This window comes from Siphateles boraxobius, unplaced genomic scaffold, assembly GCF_051911475.1.
Source record: "Siphateles boraxobius isolate OS27281-9 unplaced genomic scaffold, OSU_SipBor_1 29, whole genome shotgun sequence".
In the NCBI taxonomy this organism is placed as follows: domain Eukaryota; kingdom Metazoa; phylum Chordata; class Actinopteri; order Cypriniformes; family Leuciscidae; genus Siphateles; species Siphateles boraxobius.
Genome location: NW_027508908.1, coordinates 15,516,265 through 15,539,024, shown reverse-complemented (window position 1 = coordinate 15,539,024; position 22,760 = coordinate 15,516,265). Strand labels below are relative to the sequence as shown.

Here is a 22,760-nt window from a genome sequence, read left to right as displayed (position 1 = left end):
GGATTTAATGAGTGCACTCAATAACGTACACTCTCTATGACTTCGGACACCACTACAAATGGCTGTTCCCTCAAATAATGCCCTTTTTAAGGGCATATGGGACGATTTCGCACACAGGTTTCGAGGACCTGATTTGTCACCACAGAGGACCCATGTGGGGTCCTGACAGCTTTCGTGCGCGTTCTGATGACGTGTGTGTGTTTCAACAGCTGATTGAAAGAGGTCGCAGTTGTCCAAACAGCTCTCAAAATTAATCTGCTAAAAATATATATATTTCAGCGTCTGATGTGATTTATTTCTTATTCTACACCAAGACATTTTCAGAATGACTTAATTTGGTGAGTGTCGGTGGTTATTGTCACCTTTGAGTAAGGACAGGAAAGTAATATTTGTTTTTGCCAAGTCAGTGCTCTGGCATTTGAGAGTATCTGCTTTGTTTCGATTCCTGCGTTAGCCACTTAGCTGGTGATATTGTCGATGACGATAGAAAGACATTTAATATTTAACCTATAAACAGTGTGTGCTATTATTTTGGTTTCGTTTTTTATTGTGTCGTGCTACTAGATGTTTTAATTTATTGCTACTCTTTGTACTAGCAAAGCTAGCTAGCAGAGTAGTTAGCAGGTAGCTTTATCTTAATGACAGCTTGAGAGAAAACCCTTATGATGTTGTTTGTCGAATGAGAGAGCATACGTTGCTGTTTCTTTCTAGAATATTGTGTCTAGCTGAATAACTGTGTAGCTGTGTAAACTATGTCTTTCTACAAAAATGAACTAAGAAAAATTAAATCTTATTAGCAGTTGGAATGTCCCATCATATAAGCGGATTTGGCGTTTTTAAGCGTGCTATAGACATAGGCACTCGTTTAATTTAACATCCTAATATTAATATTCATGTCCGGTTTTTTTTTGTTTTTTTTTGTTTCTAAAAAAACAAAAAATTTACAGGCATAAAGACAATTTTCTAAGATGGTTACAATACATGACATTTTGAAACGAACAAATGTATATTATAATACAACCTAAAAGAGTATTAAGAGCAATTCAATTTTTACTTTAGTTCTTTAAAGAATCATATCTTTCTTGAAAAAAAACATATTTTCTTTTAAACTTTACATTTATGAATGTAACATTTTGCAATGAATAGTAATGAAATAATTATAAACATTATGAAAGGTGTCAAAAGTACTTTTTTTTTCATTTGGGGATAAATTCCCTTTTACAAAATTTTTGGGTAATTTTTTTTGTCAAAGTGACAAAGTGAGCAATTGGGTGAAATACTGTCATTCAACTTTATTTTATTTTCAAGTTTATTGGGTAACCATTTGGGCAGAAGACAGTTTTTGTCGAACAAGCCCAAATTCTTCTCATCTAATGTCACTGAATTTACTATTTCAAAATCTTATAGAGGCAGGCAAAGCTATCTGAGTTCTATTTTATTCTTTTAAAAGCTACTACACATGAAAAGATTTGGTCAATTAATAAACTAGAGTTGTCAAAATTAGGAAAGCATCATAAAGGATCTTTAAAATTCCTGATTTGAGAAAATCAGGAATTGCACTGAAATTAATAGCATTCTCTCATCTACAGTTACACCTCCTTTGGCTTACCTTACCTTTCCTGTGGTTCAATACAGTCCAACCATGGATAAGATTTTGGAGGCGCTGGTGAGCTCCTCCCATCCTCTGACTGTCAAACGGGCTATTGTGAAAAAAGTGATAGAAGCTGCAGAAAAGGAGGTGACAGAGGAGCAGTGCCAGGCCTTGTACCATCTCACCACCCGCTTTATTCTCCTGGGTGAGGATGCTTTTCAGCGACAAGTTGGCCTCCAAGTGCAAGAAGCGTACGCACGCTACCATCGCGATGAGTTTGCCCGCTTCTTCAGCAAGGAATACGTGATTGGTCTCCTTCAGCAGGGCTACAGCTCTTTGGACAGCAGAGACCCTGCCATCTTGGACTTCCTTCACTGTTCTCTCCGACTGCTCATCAGCTGCCCGGCTGTGTTAGAGTTGGCACCGCTCCTACAGACGGAGGTCCTACGCATCATCTGTGAACGGCCAGAACCAGCAACCTGTGCCAAACTGGCCACCATACTGACGGACTTCCCTCAGTGTGTCCCACGAGAGAAGGCAGGAGTTCTTTTCTGTCAGCAGCTTGTGCGCACCTTTGCGTACTTCCACTCTCCTGCCACTGAAGAGCGGGAGTTGCGGGAGTATGTGACCCAAGTGACCAGGGTGAGTGCTTTGCTGCAGGGAATCTGGAAGGCTGAGCCGGCCACGCTGCTACCGTCGCTGCAGGAAGTGTTTGCCATCATCTCATCCACAGGTTAATAAGCTCTGATTCCTCTCATGGTGATATATGAGGTTTAGGGAATAGTTCATCCAAAAATTAAAATGATGTTAGTATTTATATACTCACCCTCATGTCGTTCCAACCTTTATGACTTATTTTTTTCTTTTGGTGGAAAATAAAAGGAGAAAAAAATGATTGCTTTTTTACATGCAATTAAAATGAATGGGTATGAAGCTTTAAAGAGTATGCGAAAGTACCATGAAAATAGTTGTAAAGAGATGCAGGGGAGTAAATGATGACAGAATTTTGAATTTTCATTTTTGCGTGAAATCATTTTTGTAAGGATATAAGATGTCAAGTTAAAATGTGTATTGTTTTTTTTTCTTCATTTAATTCAGGCTTTTCTAAACCAGAGTTTTTTTTTTTAAATAAAAAAATTAAAATAAGTATTTTTAATAAATAAATAAAAAATGCATTTACAATAAATGATGAAATATTGTGTTTACCAGCAGCATGTCATGTGACCATTGATCAATATCAGAGAACCATGAACATGTGAATGTCTTGGTAAATTTTCGAAATATTAAATCCCAGGGGCTACTTTAAGTAAAGATGCCATCAGTCAATCCAATAGGTAATCTTTTTTATCAAGAAATGTGAGTCGAAGAGATGGCTCTGTGGCACATCAGTACATCAACACAAGTGCACATCAACAGTACAGAATATTGACCTTTCACAACACTGGTAAATCTGAATCACACTAAGCATTTTTTGTTCTTAGCAAATTTGTTTTAAACCAGAGTACCCATATATATGTTTTTTTTTTTAAATCATTATGAATCTATATAAGCATATAAAAAAAGTTGACCACTTTTCAATATCATACCGAGTAGAGTATATATATATATATATATATATATATATATATATATATATATATATATATATATATATATATATATATGTGTGTGTGAGTCGGAATTTGCAAGTACTCATTTACTATTCTTGCTGGGGTTTCTTACTGAAATATGTTATAGTTTGTGAGCATGCATTTCGAGACAATGACCGAAAGGGGTGTTTAAAAATAAAAATAAAAACTAGCAAAATAAGGCCATTCAAATCTAGTCAGAGAGGGTGCAAAATGAATAAACAAATGTATGATGTGACCCTTAAATCCTAAAAGTGATATATACATCAAAATATGAAATCATATACAATGTTACCTCATAATCACGGTACAATTTGTTTATCATTTCAGATCCTTCATTTGAACCTTCCATTGCTCTAGCAAGCCTGGTCCAGCACATTCCTCTGCAAATGATCACAGTCCTCATCAAAAGCCTCACCACTGACCAGAATGTTAAAGATGCCAGCATGACACAAGCGCTCTGCAGGTCAGTCTCTGTGTGTGTGCTGTGTAAAGCTTGTGAATAGTGCTTTTGTGTGTGTTTCAAAGACTAAGCCCTTGATCCAACTGCCATCATGTTGTTTCTCTACTACTTTTGCTCCTTAAAGTATGTTGTAATTGCATTTATGCAAGTAATTTGGAAAGAGTGGCATGTCCATAATGCCTTTGATTTTAAATGAGTACTGGTTGTTTTGTTGTTATTTTTTCAGGGTTGAATCAATGTTGCCAGTTTCTTTCCTGTGGTGCTTTTACAGTTATCTAAGTTTTTATGTTGCCTGTCCTTACCCTCTTTTTTTCCTCTCCATCTTTTTTTTTTTTAGGATGATTGACTGGTTGTCCTGGCCTCTAGCCAATCATGTGGACACTTGGGTCATTGCTTTATTAAAGGGACTTGCTGCTGTTCAAAAGTTCACCATTCTCATAGATGTCACATTGTTCAAAATCGATCAGGTTTGTGTATTTACACATTGTGTACAGTCACATTTTTAAAGAACACCAGCATTAGAGTATCTGCCAAAAGTAAAGAATATGAAGCATAACTTTTATAAGGTATTAGGAGATTGATTAAATTCAAATTGAATTCAATTGTTTCAGGACATTTACCATTAACCATTCTTTGATACCTAAGAATTGGTTAGTGAGACCTGCTTGAAGAGACTTTTCTTTGTGTTTGTGTGTATGAATGTGTGTTTGTTTGTTTGCAGGTCTTTAATCGTCTCTGGTATCCCATTGTGAGACAGGGAGCGCTGGTGGTTCTTTCACACATGCTGCTTAGTTTCCAGCACTCTCCTGAAGCCTTCCACTTAGTAAGGCCACCCTAATCTAGAACTCACCAAAACATTGCTTCACCTTTTCCACCTCAAAAAAATTCTCAGATTAAAAACTGAGATTTTCCCATTTATGAGGGCTCAAAGCCTAATTAAAGCTTCATAGAAAGCTAAAATGAAATTAAAGCTTTTATTCTTCAAGAACATGGTTATTATATTATGTATTAATAAATCTCTTATTTTATTTGTTTTATTATCTATTAATATTGTATCAAATGAGTTAGAGCATTCTAAATGTTTGTAGTGCTTTTAAAGAGCTGTTGCTTTAGTATATTTTCAGTATTTTATTATTTCAATGTGATATGAATTCTATTACCCCTGTCATTTATTTAAGGTGGTCCCTCATATAGTCCCGCTTGTGAAGTCTTTGAAGAGTGATGGCCTTGCCAACAGTAAAACCTTCCTGCTGCAGTTTGCAGAACTCATCCACTGCATGATGTACCAATATTCTGGCTTTCCAGACCTCTATGACAACATTCTTGAATCCATTAAAGTAAGATAAAGATGGGTTTAATCTCTCAAGAACTTACTTAAATTTGTAAACAAAGAACATGTTAAATGCATCACTGCTGAAATGATTTAACATTTTGTGCTTGTGTGTTATATTTCAGTTTATACTGTTTGGTTCGATAAGGTTTTTTTATGTTTTTGAAAGTCTGTTTGAGATCTCTTATGCTCACAAAGGCTGCATTTGTCTGATGAGAAATACAATAAATGCATATATTGTGAAATATTACTACAATTTAAAATAGCTGTTTTAATACATTTTAAAGTGTAATTTATTCCTGTAATGGCAAAGCTGAATTTTCAGCATCATTACTCCAGTCTTCAGTGTCACATGACCCTTCAGAAATCATTCTAATATGCTGATTTGATGCCAAAGAAACATTTATTTTTATTATTATTGTTTTAAAATGGTTGTGCTGTTTTTGTTGAAACCGAGATGCACCGATTTTTTTAGGATTGTTTAATGAATAGAAAGTTTGAAAGAACAGCACTTATTTAAAATATAAATCTTTTGTAAAATTTGTACTGCTTTACTGTTACTTTTAATCAATTGAATGCTTCCTTTCTGAATAAATGTATTAATTTGATAATATTTATTCTATGTCAACCTCTGGTTCTGCTGTAGGACCTGCCAAAACCTAGTGAGGAAAAGATCAAATTTGTTCTGAACCAAAGTGCCTGGACCTCTCAATCAAATTCATTTGCCTCAGGCCTGCTCAAGATCACCGGCAAATCAGAAACAGGGAAGACAGGACTTGTAAATCTGGGCAACACATGCTACATGAACAGCATCATCCAAATTTTATTTATGGCTACAGAGTAAGTTCAAAATCTAATACATAATGTCTGATCTCTGTATCAACCTTTCTATTGTAATTAATCCAAGTGTATTTAATATTCTCTCTGCAATTACCAGTACATGTAATTGCATGTTTTTAATGATTGCTTGTAAATACAAGCAATGTGTAATTGATAATAAAATAATCCTCAAGCATTTAAATATTTATAGTACTTTTTTTTTTTCAAATGCAAGATATTTTTCAGCTCTAATAGCCTGTCCTTTAAAGTTTCAGGCGACATGTTATGTCTCTGCATTTGAATGGCAGTAACAGCCTCATGAAAAAGCTCCAGCTTCTATTTGCCTTCTTGGCCCACACACAGGTTTGTTTTCTGTCTGTCTGTTTCAGATCGTTGCAACACTCAGCACTGCTGGGTGGGTGTGCTTTCTGTTTCTTAAATGAGAGTATTAAGAATTCCGGTTAGTAATTATGTATAATTTTATATGCCCACCAGAGAGCAGCATATTCGCCAAGGAGTTTTTTGGAGGTTTCTCGGCCTCCATGGTTTACAGCCGGATCCCAGCAAGACTGCTCAGAGTATTTGCGCTTTCTTTTGGACAGGTAAACTCAGAAAATGGCAACAGAATCCTTTTCCATAACTAAAAGAAATATATAGCTATTCCTGCAAATGTTATATTTGTGAGTTACTCTAGGCATACAGTTTTGCTGTAAATGCCAATGCTTAACGCAGGACTGAGGAGATTTTGAAACTTTGTTTCTCAAAACAAAGAAAGGGCTGTTTAACACATTCATTCAATTTGTCATTAATACTGCTTTATTTTGTCAAATGATTCCTAAAGAATGGCCAAACAAGCTGAACTTTAGCAAGAGCCCCTGCAAGAATGAGTGTACAGTACATGTACGCATACACTTAAAGGCTGATTTATACTTCTGCGTCGGACCTACACCGGAGCCTCTATGCTGTAGGCTACCCGTTGGTTTTCATTTATACTTCTGCGTCGTTGTTCACCTTGACCCCAATTTACATATGCAGAGGGAGCATGTGAAACTCGAGGGAGGGGTTCTAGCAGACCAATCACAGCGCTTGCGTCTGCGTAGAATTGATGCGTTGTTACATTTTTGGAGAGGTGCACGTCAGGGTACGCCGAAGGGTACGCGTGCCACACACAGCCTACGACGTAGCTACGGCGTGAGTTTGACGCAGAAGTATAAATTAGGCTTTAATAGACACAAACACATGACATGCAAAAGACTTCTGGTTCCTGTTGAACAGGAATTATTGAAAGAATGGCTCTAACGAAAATCATATTCATTAAAAACCTAGATGGGATGTTTAACAAAAGTATTCATATTCAAAGTCTTTGTATAGTGTTTAGTTATCATTGAAGCTCAAGTTTATAAAGTATAAATGAACAAGTCAACAACTAGTAAAACACACCTTAATTTGTACAAACATTAATGAGAAGTGTCAGAGGACAGCAGGTCATATAAGTCCATAAAGTGTGGTGAAAGTTGTCATACGCCCTATTCAGACAGTAATTGTTTCCCATGGGGAAAATCTGTAAAGTTATTGACATTCAGAATTTCTGCCACCATCTGCATAAAAATCTACATGCAACCCTGCATCTGAGTTTACAAGAAAACAGTTTACCAGAAAGTCTTTTTTGACCACTGCCTAGCACTGTACTGTGCATGCATTTTAAATATAGACACTTATTACTGAAGTGAACAAAATAATGTAAACTTCTGAAAAGTGCCTGTTAATATGGCCGCAACAAGTATGCAATAAAATGTTAATAATATAATCCTAGTTGATCAAGTAGCTTGGTCAAATGTTTACCTTATGAAAGTTAGAGGTTTCATTTATTTATTGGTTTAATTATTAATAATTGTTTAATTTCTACATTTTTGACATGACCTTCATCATTTTGAGAGATAAAATGCAAAACAGAAAACAATTTACACCATAATGTAATTTTTCCTATTAGTAAATAGGATATTTAAATATCATGCTTATTTAATATTAAATTAAATATTAATTTCTTAATTGTCCAATCAATAACAGACATTTTGTTACATATTAGTGACCACTTGAGAAGCACATTTCCAGTTGTTAGGTGCACAGAACTTGCTTTCCCACCACAAATCGTCATTCAATCGTTTTATTTCTGAGAAGCCATGCTGATTTATTTTTTACAGACATCCCCATGAGAAACACTGCTCTCCAAATAGGACTATATATCATTGAAACAACATTTATGCCTAGGCCTATTGTTTTGTAATATTGTGTATGTTATCATATTAATACGATTTAATCTGTTAACTATACACAAATATGAGATTAATCATGAATGTGTATTTCAATTGATTGACAACCCAAAAAACAATTTAATAATGACAATAATGTGTTTCCTTATTTACAACAGCAGGGGGAGTTCATGTATTTCATAGTCTCCATAAAGTTTTGTTCCGTCTTCCTGTGTGATATTAAGGTTGCATGAGGAAGAGAAGACTCTCTCAGCGCTTCAGCTGACCAGCCCAAAACCTGAACCTGCAACCACTTCTGCTGAAACTCTCCACAGTGCTGTAAGTCAGCCAGTCGCTGATGTGCCATCACACGCAGATCCCGTAGTAGCCGAGGGAGATGGTCGCACTCTAGTGGAGCGTATGTTTGGTGGTAGACTCTCTACAGCCATCCGTTGCATGCAGTGCCACAGCCTGTCAGAAAAAGAGGAGCCTTTTACAGACCTCTCTCTTGCCTTCTGCCCCTCGATGTCACATGCACATGGTCCCACTGATGAGCACAAAAGCTCCTCTGCTGTCGGACCCTGCCAAGGGTCGGTAAATGGAGGCAGTGAATCATCAGAAGGCTCAGTAAAAGAAGGTTCAGGAACCAAGATGGAGATGCCCGTGGTGGAGCCCACGCTGTCTGTGACCAATTTAGTGGACTATTTCCTGGCTCCGGAAATCCTGGAGAATGAGAACTGCTACTTCTGTGAACGCTGCGCCTCTCTACAGAGGGCCGAGAAGGTCATGCGGGTGGTGGCGGCACCTGAGTACCTCATTCTGACCCTGCTGCGCTTCTCGTACGATGCCACCTGCCACGTGCGTCGCAAGATCCTGGACAACGTGGGCATTCCGCTGCACATGTGCCTGCCTCTACGCCAACACGGTAGCCCTGCTTCATCACCTGCCTCAACTCCAGTTGCTTCCTCATCTGACTCCCCTGAGAGTGGCGAGAATCTAGCTAAAAAGCTCAAGCCTTCTCAGAAAGAGGAGGGGATGATGGAAAGCAGCACAAAAAGCAAGAAAAATGATGCGGAAATGCTGTCAGTGCCGTATGTTTTGAGTTCTGTTGTAATGCATTCAGGAATGTCCTCTGAGAGTGGTCACTACTACTCGTATGGAAGGAATGTGAGTAGCACTGATGGTTATGTTGCTCTCCCATGTCCTAAGACCGTGGAAAACTCCAGCCTATCGGAGAGCTCGACAGCCACACAGGAGAACATGGGGTGCACTGACCAGAAGTCAACGGATTGGTTCTTGTTTAATGACAGCCGAGTGACTTTTACAAACTTTCAATCGTTGCAGAACGTCACCTGCCGCTTCCCTAAGGACACAGCCTATGTCCTGATCTATAGGAAACAAGAGGTCAGTGGACAACCAAGCAATTCAGGGCCAGTCGTAAATGGCTCAAAACTGAGCGGAGAGCCACCCCTGCAGAAAGAGCTGATGGATGCCATTACCAAAGACAACAAACTCTTCCTACAGGTGAGAATGTTGCACATTATTAATGGTACTTTTGGAAAAGCATAAAACAGGCCTCATTTGATTCGCATGAATATACACACTACCATTCATAAGTTTGGGGTCAGTAATGTAACGTCTCTTATGTTCACCAAGGCTGCATGTATCTGAACTAAAATACTAACATTGGGAAAAAATTATTACAATTAATAAAAATGCTGTTTTCTGTTTTAAAACATTTTAAAATGCAAAGCAAAACAAATTTGCAATGTTAGCAAAGCTGAATTTTTAGCAGTCATAACTCCAGTCTTCTGTGTCACATGGTCTTTCAGAAATCATTCTAATATGTTGATTTGGTTCACAAGAAAAATGTTATCACAGTTGATGTTGGTTGTGCTGTTTAATCTTTCTGCTTAATATAACATTTTCTTTCATGAACAGAAAGTTTAAAAGAACTGCATTTATTTTAAATAATATTTTTGTAACAATAAAAGTCTGCACTGTCATTTTGATCAATTCAACGCATCCTTGCAGAATAAAACTATTAATTTCTTTCAAAAAAAATTTACAGACCCTAACCTTTTGAACTGTAGTTCTTTTTTTGTCTGGTTCTATCAATTTATTTAAAAGGAAAAAAAAACTAACAGAAACATGGAGGAAAAATAACATAGAATCACTTAAAATATCATATAATTCCAATGATTTAGTTGTGAATGGTTAATTGATAAATATAATTAAATACTTCTTATATTGAAGTATATTTAGGCTTTTTTGAATGTGATGAGATTAAGATAGACTCTAATGTATTGGTGAAAGGAAAATGTTATTACTTGATGGTTAATCCACATGACATTTTTAGAGTCATTCATTTTAAATTGTAGAAAATGTTTTTCAAAATCATATGAAACATTTTCCTCAATCTCGGACACTCTTATTTGACATTAATTCGAGTTTAACCTGGAGCATGGATTTAACCCTTTGTTCCTTTCCCTCCAGGAACAGGAGCTGAATGCCAGAGCTCGGGCTCTCCAAGCAACCTCTGCTTCTTGTTCATTCCGACCCAATGGGTCTGATGACAACGATCCCCCTGGAAGCTGTGGACCCTCGGGTGGGGGTGGGGGAGGGGGGTTCAATACCATCAGCAGACTCGTCTTTTAAGAATCACAGACATACACAGAGCACTGGACAGTCCCACTGACAACACCAGTCCTAATCGTCCTAATTGCCCACAGTCTGGATAAATGTGCCACCTCAGAACAGATGTGTCTTAATTTTTCCGGTTTGCATGCTTTTTCCCTTTACATCAACTTGTTCATTTGAAGTGAAATTAAGCACTTTTCAGTACTGCAATAAATTTGTACAATACAGTAATAATTTTGGTCTCCTCCTGGAATTTTAATTGTTTCATTTTCTAAAAAGAAATCATTAGGCAGAGAATGGTTTTAAAAATTAAAGCAAATATTTTTGGACGATAATATACAATGAGCTACTTGCATAAATATTTTTAACTGGAAGTTTTTCAACTTCTGGTTTTAGGATTACAGTTATAACTGTTTTGTCAATTATTTAATTACAATTAAGTTATTTTATTCAATCAGGGAATACTTTTTTGATTTTACTTTTTAAATGTTTAAGCTTTTTTGAGAATTTTATGTGCCTTTCAATACTTCAGATTTTATAGATTTCTTGGACTAAGTATACAAAAAACACCTTGCTCTTGCTGTACAGTGTTATGTAATGATTATGTTTTTGCTCTATAGTAAAGACTCATCATTGAACATGGTCTTAATTTTGTTATCTAAAATACACACATGGTTAAAATGTATCGCTATCAAATTTTCTGTCATTTACTGTTTAAAACATTTAAGAGGATTGTATGTCTCTAACTGAGTTTCAGCATGCAAGAAAGCTCAGCATAACAAAACAAGCTGAAATTTTGGAAAATACCCACAATAGCTAACACCAGCATTATTATCATAACCTAAACCATTGAAAATGAAGATTGATATTTACTGAAATAAAAATATAAAAAACTAGCCTATATTATTTCAGCTAGTTGCAAATGCAACATTTCTCATGTCAGTTTATTTTTCAAGTTGAAGAACTAAAATAACTAAAACTAAGTAACACTTTTTCACGTTTTTTTACTAAAACACCATAATAATATGTTAATGATACTTAAAAAAACACTGGTTTACACTGAGCACCAAATTAGCAATTAAATCAAATGTTATCCCAGTGAATATGATATGGGAAGTTGCTCAAGACGTATTCTAAGACCGTGTAATCAAGGTCTGTTTTCACTATCAAACATGAGACATTTGTTAGACACCTTGTGGCTATCAATCCATTAGTCCACCCCCAACCTCCCAGTGTCCTCAGTTTGAACCACTGCGCTCCACCCCTTTGGTAAACCCTGACACAATGCTATATTCTTGACCACAACTTTCAGTTAAAATTAGTATGCCATAGTCTTGGAGCATTAGTAACTGAGACGCTGAAAGGTAAGGTTTAAAAGCAGAAGATCCATTCCTTCAGAGGGCTCTCTAAAGCCACACCTCCTCCAAAACACGTATACTATCAGAGTAGAGTCTGCATAGCGATACGAGCGATGGCTTTAAATGACCTCATGTCTCAAAGCATGAAAACAATAATGAATGTCAACAACTTAAAGAGCTCTGACTTGTACCACCTGATTGCTGCAGATTCATTCCGGCATTGATAGTATTGCCCAACGCACAATTTCGAGGACATGAACGTCCGAGAATGTCACAGGTTGCGCTCTCTTAATAACGGTAAATACGATATGGTGTGAACGCAGCATAAGCTCATTATTTTGGTTCAGGAGGAACTGTAGCTGCTGTTTGTTTGTCTGCAACTCTGCATAGCCTTATGTAACGTGCTGATGTCGTGTGATTGCGTGAGAAGGGTGCACGGATAAATGGAAATAGCCTACTTGACAGGAAGGTATAGGACATCCTATCATTCAGACCGAATGCAATGATTGGACGAGCATTTTTTGGTCCTGATACTTCCTCGGATAATATATGTACTTTTTTTTATATATTTAGATGACTTCTATTATTGGTTGCTATCATTCGGACCAAATGCAATGATTGGACGAGCATTTTTTGGTCCTGATACTTCCTTGGATAAAATAGGCTAAGTACTTTTTTATATATTTAGATGACTTCTATTATTGGTTGCTATCATTCGGACCGAATGCAATGATTGGACGAGCATTTTTTGGTCCTGATACTTCCTCAGATAATATATGTACTTTTTTTTATATATTTAGATGACTTCTATTATTGGTTGCTATATCATCAAGAAGGATGCATGTGAAGAGAATTTCAACCAGTATAACAAAAAGTGTTTATGAAAAACATTGCCTAACTTACCTTAAGGCTGTGGTGAAGCACTCTTTCTGTAGATTCTTAAATGGAGAACTAATACATGTAGAAAAGTCGGCTTTGTGGTTTTCAGATGAGGGCACCTTTAGCTCTTCAATCTCCCCCAGAGCCTTAATAGCTTTATAACATATATGCAGCGCAGCAGCGTTGCTCCACTCACACAGTCTCTAAGACCATTGGTAAAATCAATGACTCTCAATTATTCAACAACTGACATACACATTTCATTGCTAAAGTTAAGCCACCCCCACTAACAATTTATTATGTGACATTGAAATTTGTGGGACGGTAGCCTACATATATTTGGTTACATACACATTGTTAAAATAATATAAGCTTATAATGTTGTTATATTGTAATAACAATTTGAATGGCCACTTGCATTTAAATTATAACATACACAGAAATCTAATAAAAATGGTCAAACATCACTGTAAGTTAATTGCATATTGTCAATATAAAGTGAATTCACCACTTGGTTTTTTTTTTTGGCCTCATTCTTTTTTTTGCTATTTGATGAGTAATTTTAATGACAGACTGTATGTAAATTGTTGTAATTGGATCTGGTGAGACAATTTATGATGAGAAAACATGTAAACAGGGCATGTAAACTGTCCACCAGTCTCGCCATTAACATATAATTGTATTAAAATAATGCAGGTTTTTTCAATTTAAGGCAGCACAATAACTCAACATGAGTCTCATAAATGATCCGTTTGTAAGAGCTCAAAACTCAAAAACTGTCACTGTAAACAGAATTGAATAAATCAAATGATATCTGCCCTCTTTCCGTCTCCTATTTCTTTTTATTTATTTATTTGTAATGTTCTAAATAGCTACATTAAAAATAGTAATTGTTACTTTTAATAATAAACAAAACCCTTCATTATACCTATAATAATTGTGTATTTGTGTATCGTGTTTATCACAGTAAAGCTGATTTGAAACAAATAAAACACTAGGCAAATAAAGTATAATGCCTGTACTGGAAAATGTCAGTGCAAATTTTCACTTAATCCACATCTTGAAATCACATGATGAAAGATTATAGGATAAACTGACTACTGAGCTGAGCTGAGTAGGCACAAAGCTTCAGAGATAACTGAGTAAGGCGTTTAGCGTTTCAATAACATTCCAAAGATACCGATCCCACAAGAATGTTTACTGAAACTGTTCACTTTTCCTCATTACAAGTATTGATCAGTGATATAGCTAAACTTGAGTAGGCCTCCCTTGTACGCTTTTATATATCAATTGGCTATAAAAGTAACAGTTTAACCGCAGGATAAACCTAACATAATAATAGTACGTGTGGCGTTCAAAACGTTTGAATTGCGCAGCACTTTTATTGGAAGCATAATTCGGTTCTTTAGAACAGTTCATTTAAAGAGTCGGTTCAAAAACAAATTCAGTGATTCTTTTACGTCCTGGCGTAATTACGTCATCATGTGTTGAATATAATGACAAATGTAGACAGGCATATCTGGTTATTACGTTTTTTTTCGATCTGACTTTATTCATATCGGTGCTTGGTCAGTTTATTGCAGCCTGAACTCATAAAAATATAACGTAGGCCTAATTGACCATTTACATAAAAAAAAAAATAGGGGAAAAAGTACACATACTGTATATGTGGTTCGGTTCAATGCTAACTTACTCCTTTTCTACCATAATGCTAAAATTATAAGAAAATAGTTGATACTCGTTTGAATGTAGCAGTGAATTGCTAACTCTAAACGCTCGGACCGATTCAGTCAGTTTTTAAATTTTTAAAAATTACGGAGCGGGTTTGTGAACCGGTTCAATTGAACCATTAAAAGATTAGAATCAATCAATCAAGAACAACTTTATTATCAGAGTCTTAATTGGAACTCAGGTTTCATTTGGGGTATGCGTTAAAGATTTGTTTACACCGATTCTTTGTAATACGACTACTCGCCACCGTCTCTGTGTTTTCCCTCTGACGGGGCAACACTCAAGACTACATTTCCCATGATGTAATGTTCTTTATTCTCTGTCTTGACCGACTTCTCCCTGCCTCCATAGGCCAGAGGAGGCTGAGTTTAGGGAAAGTATCGACGTTTATGCTTGTCAATCAGCAGGGAGCTGTGGGGAGTGAAACTGGAGGGAAGGTCGACGATCGGGGAGGATTTATACTTTAAAAAGCACTTCAGTGCGAATGCGACCATAATGTTTTGGAAAAACAAGGAAAAACTGTATATATTTTCAAGGAAACTGTTTTGTTTTACTTTGAATTAAGGTAATCAAGAAAAGCTTTCACTACACCGAACTTGGCGAGTATCACTCGCTGCCTCGTTGCATTTTAGCTTGGGAAAAAAAGAAAACCGCGGATTGTTTATACCGAGAAAGTGTGTAAACTAATAGGGGACTGAGCTACAGACGGATATTGCTGTTTAAACACACTGAGCTTGATTTATTACTCTCGCTAGAGAAGAGGTCTTCATCCAGAAGAGTTTGTAAGAACCGACCGTGTCGCTGTCGGGAAGCTCTTCTCGTGTGGACGTGCTGGAAACCAGGAGTGACGGTATTCATGTTGGTTTAATACATTACATGTACTAAAACACTTCGGCGAATCTTCAACTTCATATTTTGGGACTTTGCTTTGATATGTTGCAGGTTGAAACGCGAAACCCAAAGCGCGTATTTTCCTGAAAGATTATAAGAAAATGAGCGGAGGAGATGTGGTGTGCTCGGGGTGGCTCAGAAAGTCTCCACCTGAAAAAAAGTTACGGCGTTATGTAAGTAACGTTAATGTTTTAATCTTATTCAAATGCACTGTCAGTGTTGTAACCGCAGGACTGTTGAGGCAAGATTCATGCAAATTTTTAGTAAGTTACGCTTTCCAACAACCGCAGGTCAATCAGTGCTAGCGGTCTGTCGGTCAAGGCTTTTTCTTTCTAAAATCCCGAGGATCCGAGAAGTTTGAAACTTGTTTAGCTTCTCTAAAATAACTTGTGTGTGAACGTTGTTTGTGTTCATAGTTGTTTGTTTTCTCGAACGCATGTGCAAAATCCTTATTTACGGCGTCTTGATCGGTGCTGTAAGACACACCTACCGGTGTGTTAGGAGAGAACTTTAGTTTTGTTTACTTATTTTTTAAATAAAGGATTTACAAACAAATAAAGATCACTTTTGAGAAATATCTGTAAATGATGTACACTATGATACTTTATGCTAGCCTTGGCTTGCAGAAAAGGCAGTTTTTTTCTACATAGAGAGGGTCGCCCTCTCATGGGTGGCGCCATGTTGATATCACGTGACAAAATTGACCTATGTAAGATTAACAACAGTAAATCATATGTATACTATATATATATATATATATATATATATATATATACACACACTATGTATAAAGTACATGTAAGTCCTAGTGTGAACAGAACCCATGATGGTCACAGCAGTTGTACTTCAAAATGCCTGTCCAAGGCAGAAGCCATTGCTGACTGGGAATATATATATATATATATACATACCCGACTGTGTTTACGTGAATACTTGCCAGGACATACATTTTTACCTAGAATTTTGATTATTCAATCCAAATAATCCACGAAAGAGAACTGAAGTCGCGATTGAATGGTGTGTGAAAGGCGTGTTTGGCGCTTCAGGCAGCGCCCGGCAGCTAATATGTCCCGCGCTTTATTTTTCTCATGCATGCATGTTTCGCTGTGCTTATATATTTTACTGTTCTGCTTCTGTTGTTCCGTTGCTCTGCACAGACATCCTGACTCCGGCTGTCACACATGACGCAAATTAAAGAAATACTGCTCTTATTATTTAGAGTGCTGTCACTCTTAAAGTACCGGTACTAATACAATTTCTTATCGTACCGATTTTAAGAGCTGGGTATCGCGATACCTTTCTAGTACCGGTATATCATGTACTAATAACAACAAACTTCATGCATCCATGCCAGTAGTTAGTAGTCATAAGTCCGAAGCCTCTGCTACAGTTGGGAATGAATGAGAACCAGATAAGCGTAAACCTAAGTGATGCTTAGGCCTATTGTTCTAATGGAATGTGGCTTGACCTGCATACACCACTATTATATGTCCAAATCTAAACACGTTTATGTTGTATGTACTCATGCAAAAGTTGTTTGCAACATTCTTTTATGCAGCAGACTCTGTAAACAATGCATGTGCCTAAATTGTTTGCAGTAGGCATGGATCTTTTAAAATCAAATGACAACTTTTATGTACGGTTCAAGCCATAAGCTATTTTTGACATGCATCAAGGTTGTACAAAACAGTGCTGGTTCATATAGATGACACTAGTATTCATAATTTAGACTAATTTTAATTATAAAGATTCATTTTTAATTTTAATTGTTAATTTAACTGCTTACACCAATGATCATCACACGGAATACTGTATCCTTGATCTTGTGTATTTCAGATGTTTTCTTTTTATATTAAATGTTTTATATTAAATTCATTGTCACATTCCATTTTCAAGGATGTTTTTGGAATATTCATTTTTCATTAAATCGTTTGAAAAAACGACTTTGTTTGCTGCTACTTCAGTTGCCAAGACAACTGAACTTAACTCTCCTTTCTGTCTGCTCTGGATGAGTCAATGCATTTAGTCATTCACACATTGTATGTGTACCAGTGGGTCTTCCCTTCCTCTTAGTGGTAATATACACCAATAATCTGTAATGAAATCACTCACTTACAGCTCTGCCCGCTACCAAGCTCCAACCAAACATGTTAGAAATCACCTCCAGGCTCATGTGATGCTTTTTTTTTATTGGATTCCTTTAATCTAGTGGAGCTCTGCAAGGAACATTGCTTTTGAATTCATGTTTTACCTCATTGTACAATCAGCAACACAGTTTAGACTCAAACAGCCAAGTCATTTGCCAAAGTGGGATATTTGGCATATTTTGCCATTATTTAGAAGGAACTTTTGAATAACAGCTAATGCATATTAACAACTTCTTGTTTTTGCAAATCAGCATCAACAACTAATCCTTGTAGCTAATGCATGAAAATGCAAAGGCTTGAGAGACAGGGTGTGATTTCACATGCTTTGAGCTTTTCAGAGTAAACGCTAGTCTGTTGAATGTGATGAACAATGTTTCATGGCTCCAAATCTAATTAAAATGGTTTCTGAGCTCATCCACACAATGCTATAATAAGATTAGATCCAAGCAAGAACAAGTGCTTTGTTTTACCACAGTATGTTCTCAGAAGTCATTTTTAGATTTCCTTTTGCTTGATAGGCATTTAAGGAAAGTGATGGTGGACAAGCCTTTTCCATAGTTTGCCTCATGCAACTTAGTTGTTTGGCTGGTTTTTAGAGTAAGATAACAGAAACTTCATTCTTTCCTGTTGCAGTAGTTTTGAAGTGCTGTCCTTAATTAGTCTTCATTCTTATCCTTTTTTTTCCTGGTGCATGAAGGTGGAGTGGTCTCAGTGTATCACATATGGTGCTTCGAAAGTGGCTGATTAGGACCAGACTGTTTTTATTGGAGCCAAGTGTCTAGTAACTAAAATGCTTCTCTTCAAGAGGAGCCCCAAGCCAGGTGTAGGCCTATTGGAGACTGTATATGTGTGTTTGACCAGTTATACTTTTATCAACATAAGCTCTAATTTAAGATGCATATCGAAAAGCGTTGGACGCCGCTGGGAATCTTTAGATGACCCTTTCATTTTTTATCTGCTTCAGACGTCCTGCGATGTCGATGTTTTTTCATTGCACTTGTAGTCGTCCTCCAAAAATGTACTCTACCATTCAAAAGTTTGGGGTCTGAAAGAGGTCTTTTTCTTTTTTAGACATTAATACTTTGGTTCAGCAAGCATGCATTTAATTGACATAAGATTTCCATTTCAAATAAATGCTGTTCTTTTGAACTTTCTATTCATGAAAGAATCCTGAAAAAGTTTTCACAAAAAATATAAAGTAGCACAACTTTGTTTTACAGATTTGATAATAATACGAAATGTTTCTTGAGCTCCAAATCATCACATTAGAATGATTTCTGAAGGATCATGTGACATTGAAGACTGGAAAAATGATGCTGAAAATTCAGCTTTGCCACAACAGGAATAAATTACATTTTAAAATTCATTAAAATAGAAAACTTTAAATTAATAATAGTTCAGAATATTACTGTTTTTACAGTATTTTGATTAAATAAATTCAGCCTTGGTGCACATAAGGTTCTTAAAAAAAAAGAATGGTAGTGAGTGTGTTTCAAAATCCATTGTTTATTAACTCTCAGTCTGTGCGGTCTTATGTTTAAATAAAATGTCTTTCAAGATTAAAAATGTCTTTCAAGATTCTTTTTAGGTAGCTCATATCCTACTCATGATTGAAACGCTGCTGAAACAGCAGAAAGACATGCAAGCTTCAAAACAGAATACACTCAGGTATTTCATAATTAAAAAGATGGCTATTATTTGCATTTGAACCAGCTGGAAATTTGAATGCTTTGAACATGTTATGGAATCATAACAGTAGAGATTGCACAATAGCACTTTGTTTCATTGTCTGAATGACCTGAGGTTGTGTCTAGCTTCTGACAATAAATTTTTGCATTTTCTATTCTAAATCATATCTTTGTTAGGACTAAAAGAAAACTGATCAGCTGACTTATCTGAGAAGTTCATTGCACATGCTCTGGATCCTCTAGCGCTGCAAAGCTTTTAGTGGCATAGGGTCAAAAGTCTGATGTGTTTTTGACGGTTTGGCTACAGTTCAAGAGCAGAGCAGATCATTTGACTCAACTGTTTGCAGGGAATGCTCTTGATGGCTCAAAGTGCACAGTGCTTTACTGAGGGTCTTCTCAGACAGGTAACTAGCTAGTATAACAGTAGTATATTAAAAGTGCCTACACAAGTATAAAAATAGTTTTTTTTCTTTAAGGCCTGTCGATGTGAGACATGTGACTGGTGGCATCAGAATTTCATAAGCTATTAGTCCCCACATTAGCCACACAGTATTGCTCAAACTGGACTCTTACGTCAGTTGAAATTGTCCATGTGGGCTAATTTTTTAGTGTCTTAGCATTTTCCATTTGGCCTCATCCTCTCTTCTTTGTAAACTTCTTCTTTCGCACCCTTCTCAAAATGCTTGGAGAGACTAATTGTGAAACCGCCAAATGAAGTTGGGAACACATGCGCGGTAATTTAGAGTAATGTGGGAACTCACATTGAAGTCTGAAGTATTAATTAAACTCACTTCTGCTATTGAGACCATGTCATGTCATCGTTCATGTGATTTTTCACTGGAATCAGGATGTAGCCTACTTGCTTATAGGGCTGTGCGATTAATCCAAATTGAGTTTCGATTTTAGCTTGCATCGATCATGTAAATGAGATTAATCGAGATAAAACAAAACAATTATCGTACCCTAAATGGTCAAATGCACGGTAAAGTATGTCAAAATGCTGGGCTTGGCGAGTGTTCACATAAACACAGTCGGTTTTGTCTTAAGTGAACGTAAACAGAATGTGAATCAGAATACTGGATCTGTGCATTAGGTATTAAAGTTACTTCTTGTTTGTAATTTGCATTTTTTGTATTGTATTTCTGAATACTCACTGTTTACTACAACTAATAATAATTAGTAACTAATAACTAGGACTTTTTTTTCTTACATTAGTTAGCCTAGTATTCTGCTGTGGTATAGAAATTGGAATAGAAAAATTTGATTGGTATTGAAAATTTAGATATCAAAGCAAACTTATTTCCAGCAAATATATTCTTGATATATATTGCTATCGATAAATACCTGGCTCATTTAAGGTTTTGGACACCAATCATAATCATGTTAAATAATCATTTATGAAAAAATTATGAAATTAACCCAAATAATTGATTTTTGCAATAATATAGAAGCCCCACTTGCTTATTTATTTGCTTTATATATTTCTTTGTCTATGTAAACATACATTTTCAAAATTATGTTTTATTTATTTGCTTGTTTTCAGTTTTAAATGTGTATTTTATCAAAATCAGTATGAATTAAGGCATCACACATTATAATTTAAAGAAAAAAAATGAATATTCATTGTGAGATCTGCTAAAGATTTCATTGTTATTAAAATTATTTGTGTTTTTAAGTATTAACATGATCTATGTAAAAATACAGGAAATGAATGAGCATGTACAGTTAAAGCTCCAGTAGGTAACTTTTGTAAACAAATATTTGTTAAAACTGTCATTATGTCCTGACAGTAGAATATGAGACAGATAATCTGTGAAAAAATCAAGCTCCTCTGGCTCCTCCCTGTGGTCCTACTGCCATTTGCAGAAATACACCGCTCCCGGTCAGAAACAACCAATCAGAGCCAGGAGGAATGTCTTAGCAGTGTCAATCACGCTTGTGTACGTGCTGATCACCCCTCTCTTGCACAGCACGAAAGCGTACTGTCGTTCGTGACTCTCCTGTTCGAACTCAGTCATCCAAATGAACGAATCTTTTTTCGAGTCATTTCGTTCATTCAGGGTTATCGGCTTAGCTAGGTGCTGGTGCAGACATTTTTTGCTCATTTGTTCTCTCTCTCTCTCTCGCTCGCTCTTTCTCTCTCTCTCTGTCTGTCTCTCTCTCTGTCTCTCTCTGTCTCTCTCTCTCTTTCTCTCTCTCTCTCTCTCTCTGCCCCCCCCCCCCCCCCCTTCATTTTGAACGAGTCCTTTTCGGAGTCATCTCGTTCATTCAACGAACGAAATGACTCGAAAATAGATTTGTTCATTTTGATGAACGAGTTCGAACAGGATCACGAACGTGCATCACAGAACAGAGCAAAGCGAGCATTTGTGCTTATAAAACTTAAAGTTTTTTATTTATTTTTGAAATGACCGATCGTTTCGCTAGATAAGACCCTCATTCATCGTCTGGTATCGTTTAAAACCCTTTGAAGCTGCACTGAAACTGTCATTTGGTCCTTGAAACGTTTGTGTCCTATTGAAGTTCATTATATGTAGAAAAAGCCTGGAATGTTTTCATCAAAAACCTTAATTTCTTTTCGACTGAAGAAAGAAAGACATGGACATCTTGGATGACATGGGGGTGAGTAAATTATCAGCAAAAGTTTTTTTTAAAGTGAACTAATCCTTTAACGTTATCTTACTAGCTATTTATAACTTATAGAAAGAGTGCAACGTTATAAAGTTACATGTATTGCAAAATACATAATGATTTGAGGACCAAGTTTGTAGTCAAAGTATGGGAAGGCCATAGTCAATGTAAAGCATATTGTTGATGTTTCGTCCCTATTAGTGAATGTTCCATAACTGTTTATAATCCGCCGTCATCGGTGGTCCTGCTTACTAGCCTGCGCGTTCACGGCAGGCTCCGCTGTGGGGGAGGAGCTGTGGAGGGAGGGCTGTAGGGTAGCAGAGAGCAAGGGGGTTGGACCTGTAAGTTGTGCTTCTTCAAAATTTCAGGCTAAGTCAACGTTTTCTCAAAACTCCCTACTGCAGCTTTAAATGCATGTATATATTTTTTTTATTTTTTAAAAAAAATGTATTTGACATATATCCAATTAAATAATCAAGTATTGACTGATATGAATCAATAAAAAAATATATGGAATAAAAAGATATAACATTAATAATAAAGTAGCTTGTCGATATATCCTGCCCAAACGTCCTGTTTCAATAGGAAATGTCCACAATTGACAGACAACTATGCAGAAAACTACTATGACCGTGGTATTGATTGAAATGTGTCCCAATGACAACAAAGTGCACATCTGTTACTGTTGCTTTTTTCAGTCCTGTTTTACAGTAGC

General features: G+C 36.3%; 2 protein-coding genes across 7 annotated transcripts in view; both read left to right on the top strand.

The window, feature by feature from the left end:
- Positions 1-44: 44 nt before the first annotated feature.
- Positions 45-11,358, top strand: usp38 (ubiquitin specific peptidase 38). Of its 2 annotated transcripts, none has more exons than XM_077246783.1 (11): positions 45-338; positions 1,636-2,324; positions 3,550-3,685; positions 4,020-4,149; positions 4,404-4,505; positions 4,861-5,019; positions 5,659-5,852; positions 6,101-6,194; positions 6,327-6,433; positions 8,326-9,604; positions 10,577-11,358. In XM_077246783.1, the coding sequence occupies exons 2-11, from the start codon at positions 1,643-1,645 to the stop codon at positions 10,736-10,738; spliced, it is 3,045 nt and encodes a 1,014-aa protein (XP_077102898.1). In that variant the 5' UTR covers positions 45-338; positions 1,636-1,642; the 3' UTR covers positions 10,739-11,358. The 2 variants fall into 2 exon arrangements, with proteins under 2 accessions (XP_077102898.1, XP_077102897.1); XM_077246782.1 differs by having other exon boundaries at positions 138-338; positions 1,590-2,324.
- Positions 11,359-13,798: 2,440 nt separating this feature from the next.
- gab1 (GRB2-associated binding protein 1) overlaps positions 13,799-22,760 on the top strand; it is a 102,466-nt gene continuing 93,504 nt past the window's right edge. For all 5 annotated transcript variants that reach the window (XM_077246796.1, XM_077246795.1, XM_077246794.1 and 2 more), the window contains exons 1-2: positions 13,799-15,538; positions 15,631-15,752. In XM_077246796.1, coding sequence (XP_077102911.1) covers positions 15,681-15,752 — 72 coding nt within the window. In that variant the 5' untranslated portion in view covers positions 13,799-15,538; positions 15,631-15,680. The remainder of the gene's footprint in view (positions 15,539-15,630; positions 15,753-22,760) is intronic.